At 48.1% G+C, this 15,040-nt stretch overlaps 1 protein-coding gene across 1 annotated transcript; it reads right to left on the minus strand.

Annotated features, from left to right (window-relative positions):
- Positions 1 to 806: 806 nt before the first annotated feature.
- Positions 807 to 14,683, minus strand: LOC142923015 (uncharacterized). The gene is made up of 2 exons (XM_076063951.1): positions 14,591 to 14,683; positions 807 to 1,691 (listed from the first exon to the last, which is right to left on the minus strand). Exon 2 carries the CDS (start codon positions 1,651 to 1,653, stop codon positions 1,039 to 1,041), a length of 615 nt encoding a protein of 204 aa, XP_075920066.1. The 5' UTR covers positions 1,654 to 1,691; positions 14,591 to 14,683; the 3' UTR covers positions 807 to 1,038.
- Positions 14,684 to 15,040: the final 357 nt, after the last annotated feature.

Raw genomic sequence — 15,040 nt, forward strand, 5'->3', positions numbered from 1 at the left:
CTCACAGATTCCTAGAATATCTGGACAAATGCCCATCTGTGGGCTCCTCCAGCAAGCGAGGCTGCGTTGATTGTGTCATGCAGTCCGTATGCAGTCACGGCATCCCCAAGCAGCTTCAATTTGGCTGGATAGATGGTGCTAAATGGGCGTGGTACGGGGTAGAGAAGAGATGGACTGATGTGGTGCAGAAGGATGTGGAGCTGATTGGTCTTATTGATGACTGGTATCAGCAGTGTCACGATCGGCTTCTGTGGAGGAGGTTCATGAAAGGCGCTGCTGGGGAGGTGGAGGCAGTTGCCCTCCAGCAACAGCATAGGGCAGAGGAGCGAGGCTCAAAACAACGAGCAGAGCGCCAAACAACTGACACAAATAAAGTTGGCACAGTGGGGAGCACGGCTGTTGCATCTGCCCATCATCTTCCTAAGTCAATCCATGGCACCTGCGTCTATTACATGACCTCCTGCCAGCCAGCCTTCGACACTTCACGTGGCCTCAAAATGCACCGAGCATGGCACAAGTGCTGTGGTGATGTCACCGCCACTTAGGGGTGAACAACGGTTGTTGCGTTGTTGTTGTGCGTGTGTGCACGGACGCATGTACGCCTGTGAGTCTCGTGTATGGAGAGATAAAGAGGCAGCCGGGCGGGGTGCTGGCCATTCACCCCGTGTGCCATTCAGAGCTTCATAGGCGCTTGCCCCAACATTCTGGTAAGGCTATACAGCGGATGATTGTCGCTGTTGTGTGTGTGTATGGACGTTCACCCCCCTCCCACCGCCCCCGTGTGTGCAGAGACTCATTACGCCCCCTCCCGACAAGCAGACCGGCATCTGGACTAAAGGTAAGTGACAATAACAGATTTTTTTTCCATTTAAGTAACTTTATGTTTTGCTCACAATACAGTATTTATTAGAGTGTTGCATGCAAATGTACGATATTTTGTCTTATATATGACTTTGTTGATGTTCTATGGGGTATGTTTGTCTTTCTGAGTAATGTTTTAATTAGGGTGGTGTCATTTTCACAATTTTCCCAATATTTTTAAATGGCCGACTTGCGCTTCAGCAATTTTCGGAACCAATGGCTAAATCTCTTCATCTTCTTGGGCTTGGTGGTGGTGGCAGAAGTGGTGGTGGAAACGGTTGCGGTGGTGGAAGCTGTGGCAGCGGCGGTGGAAGTGGCGTCGGTGGTGGTGGCATTGTACATTTGAGACACGGTCCATATTAACTCTTTCAGCTGGCTACGGAGATGCAGGTTCTCTTCTTGCAGCCTCTTTTCCCCATGCCACATGTCCTCGTGACGCACCAGCTTCCCGCGCAGCCTAAACTGTTCCTGCCCTCTCTGCGGATTCAGGAAGTTCAACTTCCTCAGGTGGGCATGCAGCGACCTCCGGAGATCTTCGTTTTCACAGCGCAGCGACATTTGCAGCTGTGCTGCATTGCAGTCTCGGAGAAAATCCGCATCGAGAGACTTGCTCTCCCTGCAAGGCACTCTCGTGGGCTCCAGCTCCAACTGGCGCTCTTTAAGCTGTTGAACCAGGCTCCTGATCTCTCTCTGGAGAGTCTCTCGGTTCTCCATGAACTCCTCCAGCTGATGCTGTAGCTCCAGACGGAGCATCTTGCTCTTCTGACAGAGCTCCACATTCTGCAGGCCCATCCTCTCCGTAGACAGCGTCGTGGTCTCATGGTCAAAGTCTGAAATGGAAAGCGTAAAAAGAAGATATATGAAGATCCCCATCCCAAGCATGGCCAAAACCAGAACGCCAACGATCAGCAGCACCATGCTCAGCTCGAGTTGACGGCACGCGGACAGAAGCAAGTGTGAGACACGTCACGAAGGGGCGTGTTATTTATCGTGACGTCATTACCGGATGTGACGTACACTATGACGTAACAGCCATCCCTGCCCACTTATTGTCAATCATTGCCCACCACGTGACTCCACGGCCCTGCCCCTAACCACGCAGCTCCTCCCCCATACACTTCTTCCGCCTTCCCCATGTGACGCGAAGCGAGCCAATCACGCGAGAGGCGGCGCGCGGTCGGCCCCGCGTCCGCTTCCCGCCATTCTTGCAATGGGCGGCGGGGCCGCTCAGGGTGGGGCGCGGGGCGCGGGGGCGAGTTCACTCCACGTCGCGAGTCGGGAGGAGGGACGAGGGGGAGGGGCCAGGAGGGACGAGGGGGAGGGGCCAGGAGGGACGAGGGGGAGGGGCCAGGAGCGGGAGGGGGGGGAGCTGAGAGCTGCGAAAGTTTGGGGTACCACTACTTGAAAAATATACTGTACCACAGAAATTAGTTTATGTTTAGTTCGATTTAGAACATCTTTCCAATGGTTGCTTAATTTGAAACCAACTTCTCGGTTGAAATTGTGTCTGTGTTTGTAGATCTGAATTGCCTCGTGAACAAATCTCTGATAAAAACCCGTGGGTTTGCAAAGAACCTTGGTATCGGAGAAAATTATATCGTGATCACCCACAGCGTTGTAACAGTGATCAGCAAAGAATTCGTTTTGCTGTGTTTCAAATCTGATTTGTGCTCGCGAATTCGGTCAGAGACATGTCGCTTTGTCTCCCCTATATAGCAATCACCGCAGGTACAACTCAATTTGTAAACCCCGGGGTACTGTAAGTCAGGAATGCCATCCTTCACGGATGGGATCAGATCACGAATTTTGTGTAATGTATTGAACTGGACCTGGATCTTGTGTTTGTTTAGAATTTTTGAAATCTTTTTAGTAACGCCTGCTATATATGGTAGTGGGATGGTTTTGGCCGGAGTATCAAGTGGTTGTTTCTGTATCGAGGGAGAAACAGCTTGGCGGATGGTACGGTCAGAGTAACCATTCCTTTTGAGGGCCAGGTGTACATGTTTTAATTCACTGGTCAGGTGGTGTTGGTCCGAAATGCAATGAGCCCTATGGTATGAAGTTTTGATGAGATAATTATTTTGGGCTGGGTGGTGGTGGGAATCAGGTTTCAAGTAGGAATCTGTGTGGGTGGGTTTCCTGTAGACAGAATACCCCAATGAGCCATCAGGTCTCCTCTCAAACAGAACATCTAAGAATGGTAGCTTAAATTTCGATTTAAAGTTTTCGTGACTGCAAGGATTCATCTTCTTTGGTTCTTTCGGTAAAGTCACGTAGAATGAGAATAAAATAATAAATTGATAAAATAAAATAACACAATAATATTCTCACGACGTTTCGGCCACAACACAAGCGGCCTTCATCAGGTGAAGGGGACGAGACTGTCTGGAGGACAGCGCTGGAGTGAGAAAGCCACGCTGAGATCACGACCTTTAAGCTGTGTGAGAAGAAACAAAGCGCCTTGACAAAGGAATTAGCATTTAATTTAGCATTGAAATGGCTGAGTGATTAGCTTGTGACTGGTCACAGAAAAGGCTATATTAAAGTTAAAGCATACACATCCGCAAAGGCACCCCTTGACAAAGGAATTAGCATAGAACTTAGCATTGAAATAGCTAAGTTAAAGTATACACATCCGCAGAGGCACTCCTTGACAAAGGAATTAGCATAGAATTTAGCATTTAAATAGCTGAATGATTAGCTTGTAACTGGTCACAGAAATAGCTATGTTAAAGTCAGAGCATATACATTCACCGAGGCACCTAGTACAAATCAAACAGGAGAATTTAGCATTGAAATAACTAGGCGAATTTAGCATTGAAATAACTGAGTGATTAGCTTGTGACTGGTCACAGAAATGGCTATGTTGAAGTTAAGGCCTACACATATGAGCTATTCACAGTAACTGGGTATACAATACAATATATAATGAATACTATATCATGAACCAATAAAAAATACTAAAATATAAATTACCTCAATGTTATCAATAAACTCTATATTCTCCAATCAGCTAAGCTACCAACAATAAGTCGTTATATATCACAATGCTATATGGCGAAAAATGGGTGGATTCTTACCCTCAACTTTAGCAACACAGATAGCTTAACCGTGGTTAATGGTATGGTTTACAACATGGAGTATAACAGCGCCTCGCAGCTGTCTCTCTCCCCCTCCTGTGTTCCGACCATCGATGAACTCGTCCGTCTGAACGGGACCCATTCACTCATCATACATAGGTTCAATCATCGTGTGCTGGCTCACTCGCACATCATACACTCACTCTGCCGCTGACTCGCTCACACATCATACACTGACTCACTCATCATGCGCTGACTAACACATTGTGCGCTGACTCACACATCATATACTCACTCAACCTAATACTGACTCAATCATCATACGCTGACTCGCACATCATACGTTGACTCGCACATCATACACTCACTCACGCTGCTGCTGACTCACTCAGACATCATACACTGGGAGTGTCGTGCTGCCAGCTATGGCTGCAGGTTTTGTCGTACATGTTATGTATATCGTTTATTGTTAATTTTAAAATCACAGTTCCTATGATTACTGCTGTTACATTGTTTTTGTAGCTTTATTTTGGTCTGGTTGTGGTTTAATAGTTTTCTGCAATGTAGATTCATATTTTGTTTGTTGCGGTTGCACCCGACTTAAGAGCCGCATGGCTCACAGGGCTATACGTAATAAATTAAACTTGAATACGCTTCACAGAAATGAGTAAACATGACCTTTTGTGGAGGTAGTGTGTTTGTGTGGGGAAGCCAAAACTTAAAGTACACACATGAGGCAGCGTCAATGTTACTATAATGTTCATTATGTTAAATAAATCACTTATACAGGACAGCAGTGGTCCAGGTGTCTGTGCAACCACCTTCCTATGCCTTTGAATCTCCATTTGCACTGTCTCTTAGGAATCCTTCAAAATGAGCGGCACGTTACATCATCATCAGCAGCCATTGTCTCTCTACCGCTGGATGAACGCCTCCCTATATTTGTTTAACGTGAGAAATTAATGAAAAAAAATCTTAATTTAACATTTTTTATTAGTATCAATAATAACGAAGCGTCTGGTCAGTGAGTATGCACCACATGCATTTACAACAGCATGCAGAGCATGAGACTATAACGAGTTTTGTACATCATGTTTGTAAACCCAAGTAATCCATTCTTTAGTATGAGATATTTATACATTTAACTCTTTGTGTATTGAGCTGTGTGTATTGCATTGCTGCAAACTAAATATCTAAACTGTACATATACAGGCCGGTCTGACTTAACCAGCGTTCTTTCTACAAGAATGTGCTATAACAAGCAATATTAATTTATCCCTGGGGTGTCACTATATACGTATGATTTTATGAATAGTCAAATAGTACGAGGAGATAATGCAATAGGGAGAAGGGGGTGAGGGCGTGAGCTCAGTCGCTTTTTCTCTCATACAGCACACATCTCCACAGGAAATGAAAAAAATAACACCTGGCAAATGGACATACATTGATGTTTACGCCCAAGGCGCAACAACTCTATTGGTTTCACTATCGTGCAGCTCCACGCTACACACAGCAGACGCGTGCTCCCTACAGAGGATAAACTGTCGAGCGTCTTCTACGCCGACAGCACGAGCTTCAACACAATCATCCCCCATGTAGCTCCACAGACTGGTGGGTCAAGTGCTGTTAGTGAGCCCATTTGAAGACCCGCACGCAAAGTGGGGTAGAAATGGCCAGCACCACACCTGGCCACATTTGTCTCATAGTCTCATAGGTTATACTGATTACCCATTGTACCAGGCACTCATTTAATGCAGACACAAACTAGAGGACCCAAAACCAGTGTAGATATCACGTCCTATTGATAACTGTGGCTGAGTTTGTTGTGCAGCATGGCTCGCCACAAACACACATAGGCGATGTACACAAACATACAAGATACAAATGAGAAAAATCTCCCATATCGTTTTTTACATTATTGGGATTAGTTCTGCTAGCGAGCACATAAGCAGGCCAGTACGGCACATGAAGGGGTGGATACATAAACACAATAACAATAAAAGCCATTCGCCACTCAAAATTGGTGACGTCAACAAAGTGTTTGTGCCAGGCTAAGTGCACATTGAGGTCATGTGGACTGTCGAAGGCTCATGGGCAGGAGGTTACAGGATAGATAAAGGTGTCATGGGTTGAGTGACAGGGATGACTGGCAAATCTACCACCTGTGCTCCCTACTGTTCCACCTTGCTGCATTTTACTCATTCTGCACTCCGCTCGTTGTTGTGAGCATCACTCCTCCGCCCTCCGTTATTGCTGGAGGCGGACATCCTTCACAAAACTCCTCCAGAGACGCTGATCTTGAAACCACTGGTCGAGTTGTTGGCAAGTCCAAACAGCTCCACCATCCTTCTGTTACACAGCAGTCAAACTCTTGCCTATAGCGATAAGCCCCTTATATCTGGACAAACAGAAGCTGTTTGGGTACACAGTGACTGGGCATTTGGGCTACATGACCCAGCCAATGCTGCCTCACCTGCCTTAGTATCTCACTGATGGGCATTTGTCCAGATCATTCAAGGATCTAAGCTGCTCACATAATCTAGTTTGTTAAGCCCACGGTGGATCGTAGACAACTTGAATATGCAAAACCAGTGTGGATGTTCCTTTAAAAGGAATCCAAATTTCTCAAATGTAGAGAAGGGAGGGGATATCTGGCTGAGAAGACCCAGAGATTTACATGGAGCGACAGGCAATGCAGCATTCACAGTGTGTTACGCAGCTGAGATAATTATGTTCAACCGATTCGGAGCATGACCTCTGCTGCCAAACTGGAGCTAGTCACATGCACCCAGGTATGGAAAAATTGTTCTGCTCTGTCCAAAACTGCCCCACTGCTCATGGGGAGTGGAGGGATGGGAGAATACGATGACACAGAATACCCAGGCAGGTGCTTTGTTTAATGTGGGGATGAACGTAAACCCCATTTCTTAGTAGTACTCTCGAAGTTCAACAAAAGCTTCTCCAGCTCATACTGGATATAATTCTTATGGTGGGGATGGTTGTAATGTGGAGGTGGGCAGTGGTAATGCACGCTCCTGTCTAATGAGGAACCAACAGTTTGGGACAATTTCAAGATTATGTAAACAACGCCGCCAAGACCAGCCCAACAACCTGTTGCAATATTGGAAATGAATGGATTAGTGATTAAACGTGGTGTTTAATTGAAAAAAGAACGTAAAAACTGCTACAAGGGCCTAAGAAGGCAATGCAAAACTCAGATCTGGCATGAACAGAGGGGGCCTGATGGAAAAGCTGCAGTAGTTGAATAATAACTCTCAGTCAAATAAAGGATGACTTTGCAAACTTCAGTCAGCTCAGGGGAGCCTACTTCAATATTTCCTGCGCAATTACAAATGCCAGTGGCAAGCTCCTCAGCAGTTGAAGGCAGAAACTAGCATGCTAGAAGTAATTATGCTCCCAAATGCAGAATCGCTCTTCGTCATATCCCTTTGAAGAGCTCATGCAAGCCACAGCAACCAAAGACCCTACACCTTCTGCATTGAGCCATTTGAGTATAAAGTGAGAGGTACCCTAAGAAAAATGAAAGAAATCACTAGTAACCAACACTTGCAATATCAGAGTAGAAATGCTGACACCCAGAGGCTCAACTATCATCACATGGGTGAGTAAGATCTTTTAACACACGTGGAGGGCAGGCTTGAAACCAGCTTTCAAAGATGCAGCCTTTTTGGTTGGACTGCAGGCAGTCTTACTCGTGCCGTGTCAGTCATAGAAGTTGTTGGACCATACTTATATTTGCCTCAAGCAAGTCTTGACGAACAAAGTGGGGTATAATCTGCTGAGTAGTGTAGTGGAGGCTGTGAAATGAGAAATAATCAATTAGAGTGCCTTTAAAAAGAGCCTCTGTCAAGGTGATGTGCACATCAGTGAGATACAATCATCATTGGGAACAAGGTGGTGTACATTCAGCCTACATTTCTAAAGAGAGAACATACAGTGATGATCACAGGAGAAATCTGTGGATGGTAAGTGACAGGCCCAAATAATTGCATCAAAAGAAAAGGGAATGAGTGACCTCCGAATGAGTAAAGGTTGATTAGAAGTTCCAACAGGAAGCCTTGGTTGCTGGGCGGAGAATGAGTGAAGGGGAGTAAAGCGAGATGGTAGGGACGATATAGGAGAACATTGGGAGGGGAATGAGATGATGGGAGAGGCAAACAGGAGCGTGTCCATGGTGGAACTTGAAGACAGCAAAGGGGATATTGTGCTTGATGCAGAAATTAATCGGATACCAGTGGAGGTATCAAACACGATCACAGCTTTACCAATTAAAAACCAGGCAACAGAAACAAACATGAGTACAGTATTACCAAAGACAAGACTGTCACACTATATAAAGTCCCACTCATTTCATGGATCGTTATTAAACAAAGGTGTCGCTTTAATCGACATTGTGAACTCGGGATGTTACGGGACAATGAGTCCCATAGGCAACGCCACGGGCTGAAGGGCACAGTGGGGGCTATCACTCCCTCGACTGACTGTGCGCGAGTAACAGACTTCAGCCTCTATTGACGATCTCTGTGAACAGGGAGGTGGAAGCCAATAAAGTTCATGTCAACAACAAAAACCGTGACCTTTAAAGAGACAATGCTCCTGTTAAAATACGATTGACAGTACATTACCATTTTTACATGCTTCAGAGTACTATACCCATTTTAGAAGCAGCATTGCTTTGTAGATTGATTTTTTTACTGATGGAGATAGTAAAAAAAGCATGTGGCAAGATGAGACGTTCATTCGAATCCGTGTTCTCAATGTCCTAGCCCCTTGGCATAGCCCCTAGGCTCGAGCACAAGACACTGATACTATTTTACTCAACACCCACCTCTATAACACCCCAAATCGCTCCCCCTCAATCCCGCTATGTCCCCCTCCCCCCATCGCGATGTTATTCATCTTCCAAAAAAACTTCTTCGATAACACCGCTTTGAAATGAAATGTTTATAGTAAGAGACGATTCAGGCAATGGCCCTTTTGTCACAGCACTTCAGTCTCCTCGACTTGTGACATCGGCACCACCCATGAGGAGGCCGCATTTGTTGCACTCCAAGATGGCTTGGTGAACGCCCCTCCCCTCCACTACCCCGACTTTTCCTTGCCGTTTGTCCTTGATCCACATGCTAGTAACACTGGCATTGGAGCTGTTCTGTCTCAAGTTGTCAATGGCGTCGAGTGTTATCGCATAAGGAAGCAGAGTGCTGTCTCCGGCTGAACAGCGGTACTGTGTCACACGCTGATAACTGTTAGCTATCGTGTTTTTCTTGCAACAGTATCTTCCATATTTGTATGGGAGAGACTTTGAGGTGCGCTCGGACCACGCGGCGCTGCAGTACGCGCTGCAGGTTGACCAGCCATCTGGCGAACTTTCACGCTGGTTGGAGGTCCTCCAGGACTACTCTTTTCAGGTTACCTATTGCAAAGGCTCCCATCACACAAACGCGGACGCCCTGTCGCGATTACCCACGAACGAGAGTTGCGCAAGTTTTTCGGGCTCCGGTCGCTGTAAGCCGCGCAACGAACACTCGCCCCCTACCCTTACGGCATCGGCCGAGGTTGTAACATCTGAGGGGGCTGGGGATCCAGTGGCGCGTGATGCTGTCATTGGATTGGACCACGAAGAATGGGGGCACCTCCAGGTTGAGGACGCTTCTCTGCTTAAATTGCGATGCCGTGTCAGAGAGACTGATGGGGGCGAGGATCGATGGGGTGTCACCTCTTTCATTCTCAGAGGCGGATTGCTCATGCATTGGGGCGGAGAGATGCGATGTTCCAACATTGTTGTGCCCACCGCCCTGCGGAGTAAGGTCATTTGGGCGGTGTACGAGCGTCTGTTGCACTTGGGTGTGCATAAACTAGCATTGGCCACACGTAAGTCGGATTTCTTCTGGCCTGGCATGGCTGAGGATGCTGCTAATTTGTTGAAGGGGTGTGTGCAGTGCACGCGGTAGAAGCCGCTTGTGGGAATAAATATTTTCTGGTGGGAGTCGAGTATTTCTCATGATGGCCTGTGGCCTGGCCGCTTCCCAAACAGTTGGCGGCAAAGATCACTGAGGCATTCCTCAATGGCTACGTAATTGTAGTGGCATGGTTGAACATGATCGCCACTAATCATAGCCGGCAGTACTAGCTTGTGTCAGTAGGGAGCAGAGGGGAGGCTGAACCTGCTGGATTAATGATGACGGGCCGTTTGCCAAGGCAATCCCTGGGGGAGCATCGTGACCAACGGTCGGGACCCCAGATCCCGGGAAGGGGGCTGGGGAGATGATGTCATTCTCCAGACCCTCGGAGACGGTCCTAGAAGGAAGGCGTGGCCAGGGACGGAGTGAGCCAGGAGCCTATATATAAGTCAGGTCCCTGAGCGGTCCCAGCAGTTGTTGTCTGGCCGAAGACTGAAGAGCATCCTGGAGCCCTGAAGAGAAAAGCCCAATGGGCAGAGCAGAACCCCTGGCTAGGGTCGGCTTGAGCTTGTACCAGTGAAAGCTCCAGCTGATAACCAGTGAAGACTCAAGGGAAGACTCAAGCCCCAGCACTATAGATGCCGTGATAGCCAGTGAGAGGCAAGCTAGTCTGGAGGGACTACCTCCATAGAGTATCGCGTGAAAGGGGCCATTACCCCATTCTGTAATAACCTGTTAATGTTATAATAAATGTGTTGCCTCAGAGTAAGCTTCCTCCAGTTTATTACCCACTACATTATGGACAAGAGTGCTCCCGAACGTCTTCTGAACAATCAAGGCAAAACATTTTCTTCAAAATTATTGCAAGAGGTGTGCGTTAGTTGTGAACCAAGAAAGTACGCATGTCACCGCACAATCCGCAGACGGATGGTATGGTTGAGGTGGCTGCACAGGACTCTGACCTTCATGTTGAGTCATCAGGTCAGCGAGAACACGACCCCCTGATTCATGTTCAGTTACAAGCCGCACCCAACAAGGCAAAATCTTAAATCTCTGACTCCGTGTGTTGTACCCTTCAAAAGCTTTCCGAAGTGCGGGAGACTTCCAGGGTAAATTCTGATTCGTGCCGATTGGCCAATGAATGGCTGAGGGGCTTCCATACTTCAAAACATGAGTGGGCACCTGGGGACAGAGCTTGGTTGCACTGTCCACAGTTACCGGTGGGTACATCGCCCAAATTGCTCAAACCCTGGAGAGGGCTGGTTGATGTGATTCGGGTCATTCGACCGCAGTGTGTCCAGATCCGCTTGGGGCGGCGGAGTTGTTTTGTACACTCCTCTTGCCCTAAGCCCTTTATTGCTCCCTGTGAGTTTGTTCCATCTCCACACTGTGGGCGCCGAGGGACAGATGTGTCCGGCGAGCTGGCATGTGTGCCCGTTGAGGTTGGTCCTCAGCGGAGTCGTGTGCTTCCTCCCTCAGGTGCCGCGCGCCTGATGTCCCCCGAGCCGCCGCCTGCGCTGTCTTCACTTGATTCGGGAGAGGAGAACCCGTCGACCCGGCCTACTGCTCTTCGTGAGGAGCCGGATTCGACTGGACAGTTGCATATTCCCCCTGGGACCTCCAGGGAGAGTGAGCCCACCTCCACTGGAGGCCCAGCCACGAGGACTCGCTCAAAAACTCTTCGGATTTTGTGACACCCATGCACACACACTCCCACACCATCAGTTGCTTGTCACACTCAGTAGGCCATATCGGTTATTGGCTGAACCTAGCCTTTGTTGTGCTTATGGGTATTGCTACACGGTGAGGATGGGAGTTGTTGGTGATGGAGGGGATTCCGTGCATTCGCGTTTTATATTTTCTCGTGTTGTTCTGTACATTTGTAGCTAGTGTATATATTGTATAGGTGGGCTTGGGTATTTATATGCTATTTGTTATTGTTAATTATTGAGGCACACATAGCGTTTAGTCATTTTTACTCGCTTTTTATCACCTTATTCACTTAAGCAACCATTGGAAAGATGTTCTAAATCATACCAAACATTAAAGTAATTTTCAATGGTATTCATCCAAATAGTGATATACCAAACATTCATAGAAGCTTATTTCACTTCACACCTACATTTGTAAACTCCCCCCCCGCCCCGTGCCGGTCCTCTACGTTCCACTTCACACCCCCTCCCCCCCTCCGTGCCGGTCCTCTTGTGCGTTACGGTTATTTTATGCTAATTCCTTTGTCAAAGCATTTTGTTTCCTCCCACACAGCTTAAAAGGACGCGACCTGGGCTGGACTGTCTTCACTCCAACGCTGTCCTCATGACAGTACGGTCCCCTTCACCTGATGAAGGCCACTTGTGTTGTGGCCGAAACGTCATGATTTTTGTTGTTTTATTTTTTACCTACGTGACTTTACCGAATAGAACCAAAGAGTATGGATCCTTGCAGTCACGAAAGCTTCAAATCTAGAACTTATTCACTTAGTTAGTTTTAAGGGGGAGTTGACAGCCAGGACGGCTGAATGCTACGAATGGGGGGGGGGGGTAATGTAGTGACATCGGGAATACCACTGTGTAGTGCCGGCCTGAGAGGCACGGAGTGCGATGTAATTACATCACCGACACCCCATATATGTGGGTGTAGTACCAGCCCTAGTGGGGCTTGGTGAGCGCTGAGTCATGGCGCTGAGTGGTACCACGCGTGGCGTGCAGTGCTGTCCTCTATAGAAGGGGTGTGAAAGTGTCAGCCATGAATGAGGTTAATGTGGGCCATTGCACTCTTGTTGACCCTGGAAGGTACATGACGGGTAAAGTCTACACAGGGGCCCCAAGTTGGGGCTAGTGGGTAGTCACGTGTCAGGGCGAGATCTTGCAATAGGAATCAAGAAGGTAGTCGTGGCCAAGGGCGGAGCCGGCCACGACTGGTGAGCATATAAACCGGGTCCCCAGAGGGAACAGGGTTCAGCTTTGCTGTTGTCTTCTGAAAGATCTACATTCAACATCCGTGAAGAGTCACCAACACATAGGCAGGACTCAAGCTGGAGTCCTGCTCGTTGTAGCTATCCCAGAGTGTTAGCGCAGATAGCCTGGTGGTCCACCACCATAGGTTGTTATCTGGTAAAAGGGAAGTTACCCCTTCGTGTTGGCATAAATAAATTTGTTGCCTCCAAAGAGTATGTCTGCGACTCAATTGAACCGACTACACAATGGTGCAAAGGTCAGTAAAGTGACCGAGGCCACCAGGGGCTGTACCAGTATACCACATCAGATTAACAAGGGGCTCAGTGGTGGCAACAAGTTATCCCCTTCGCCTGGAATGCAGGAGATCGTGGGTTCGATTCCAACGCCTGGATATTTGGAGTTTGCATATTCTCCCCGTGGTGGCGTGGGTTTTTCTCTGGATCCTCGAGTTTTTTTCCCTCCACATTTAGAAATATGCGTTTACAGTATTTGGCTGCTACAAATTTCCATGTGATATGCCACTTCGTTGAGCTATGATTTGTGGCCAGGTTGCTTTTGAAAAACAGCTATATAGCTCAGTGGTCCTTACTTGGTACAATAAAATTAAAATCTGCCGATTCCTGGAGTTATACTATAGGAAGGCCTGGGTACCCAAGGGACCAGGTTACACCATTTGTCAGTTCAATGAAAAATCGACAAACAATGAATCCAACAAACACACCCAGTGCTGAAATGCACTGAAAAACAGTAAATGTACCAGAATGAAGCAGTACACATCTTGTCAAGTTGTATTTATACAACAAAGATAACTAAAGAAAAATAACCAAATCCACAATTAGATGTGGATGTGAAAATAAAGTAAAGCCCTTCTGGATAATGGGCACCCTATGCCCTGTCGGTCGTGTTGATTTTTAACCATATTTCTCCACGCCGACTAGTGCGGATTGGTGAAGCGAGGGGGGCAGAACTGATTCATTTGTCACTCGCCTCTGGATTTAGTCCATGGGTGTGTAGTGATGTGCGCTAAGTACTGTGCAATTGGACGACCCCACATGCCCTGGGCACCCTTTCGCATGAGATATTCAAACTCAATCTATTTTGCAGGTGAAATATTTCTGAAATAAAAATGCAATGAAGGAAAAACAGAGAAACTGCCATGACACGGTGCAAAGGTGTGAATTAATATATTATAATAATCAGTCACACGACTGACCATACAAGGCAAGCACACCATGGTGGTGCTCGCTTCATCCACCCAGCAACACACTTCAGCGCAATTGTTTCCCAGCGCCGATCTCTTGAGTCGGTATGGGAATCGCTGCGGCGGTGTCCGCTCGTGCAGCTCCATGCGACCCACAGCAGACGCGCGCTCCCTATAGAGGATCCACGGTCGCGCGTGGTCTACGCCTACAGCACGAGCTCCGACACAAACATCCCCCATGGAGCTCCACAGACTGGTGGGGCAAGTGCTGTTATTGAGCCCCTATGAAGGCCGGCATAGTACACGAAATGGTAAGTGGTCAGAACCACGCCGGACCGCCTTTGTCTCCCCAATGTGTGATGTTTACACACCGCCCCAGATACTCATTTGCGTTACACACACATTTACCTCCCTACCCCCCACCGCACACACACTCACACACTACACCGTCTTCCACACACACACATTTAAGCACCAATCAAAAATCCCCCGTGTATCCTACACAGGTGGTTTATATTCTGGACCACACCACCCACCGTCCACCATGCACCACGAACTCCCCACACTCACCCACGCTGTGAAGTGTCGAGTCGCCCCGCGTCTCTCGCCCCTGACGCGGCCCAGTTCCCCGTGTAGCCTCCTCTGCCGTGCTCTCAGCCTCTGGCCCTGACGCAGCAGAAAGGAGAGGGGTGACGGGAGGAGTGAAAGGAGCGTTGAGGGGAGGGTTGGGGGGAGGATCGGTGGGAGGGGTGGGAGGGGTGGGGTGGGTGGAGTGGGTGGAGTGGGTGGGGTGGGGTGGGGTGGGTGGGGTGGGGTGGGTGGGGTGGGGTGGGATGGGTGGGGTGGGTGGGGTGGGTGGGGTGCCCCTTGCTTCCTTCGGCCCCTCCCCCCACCTCTGCTACTTATTTTAAGCCTCTGTTCATTCCTCCGGCCCCTTTTTTCTTGCTTCTCTGTCCGTCTTTCCTCTTCTTACCTCTTGTGTCCCTGTATATGTATTTCTGCTATCTTGTACCTCGTATT

Source organism: Petromyzon marinus, unplaced genomic scaffold (genome assembly GCF_048934315.1).
Source record: "Petromyzon marinus isolate PM22_M1 ecotype Great Lakes invasive population unplaced genomic scaffold, UKy_Petmar_22M1.pri1.0 PM_Scaffold_25, whole genome shotgun sequence".
Lineage (NCBI taxonomy): Eukaryota > Metazoa > Chordata > Hyperoartia > Petromyzontiformes > Petromyzontidae > Petromyzon > Petromyzon marinus.

Coding starts and splice junctions, on each gene's coding strand:
- LOC142923015 (XM_076063951.1), bottom strand. CDS start 1,653: ATGGGCCTGCAGAATGTGGAGCTCTGTCAGAAGAGCAAGATGCTCCGT.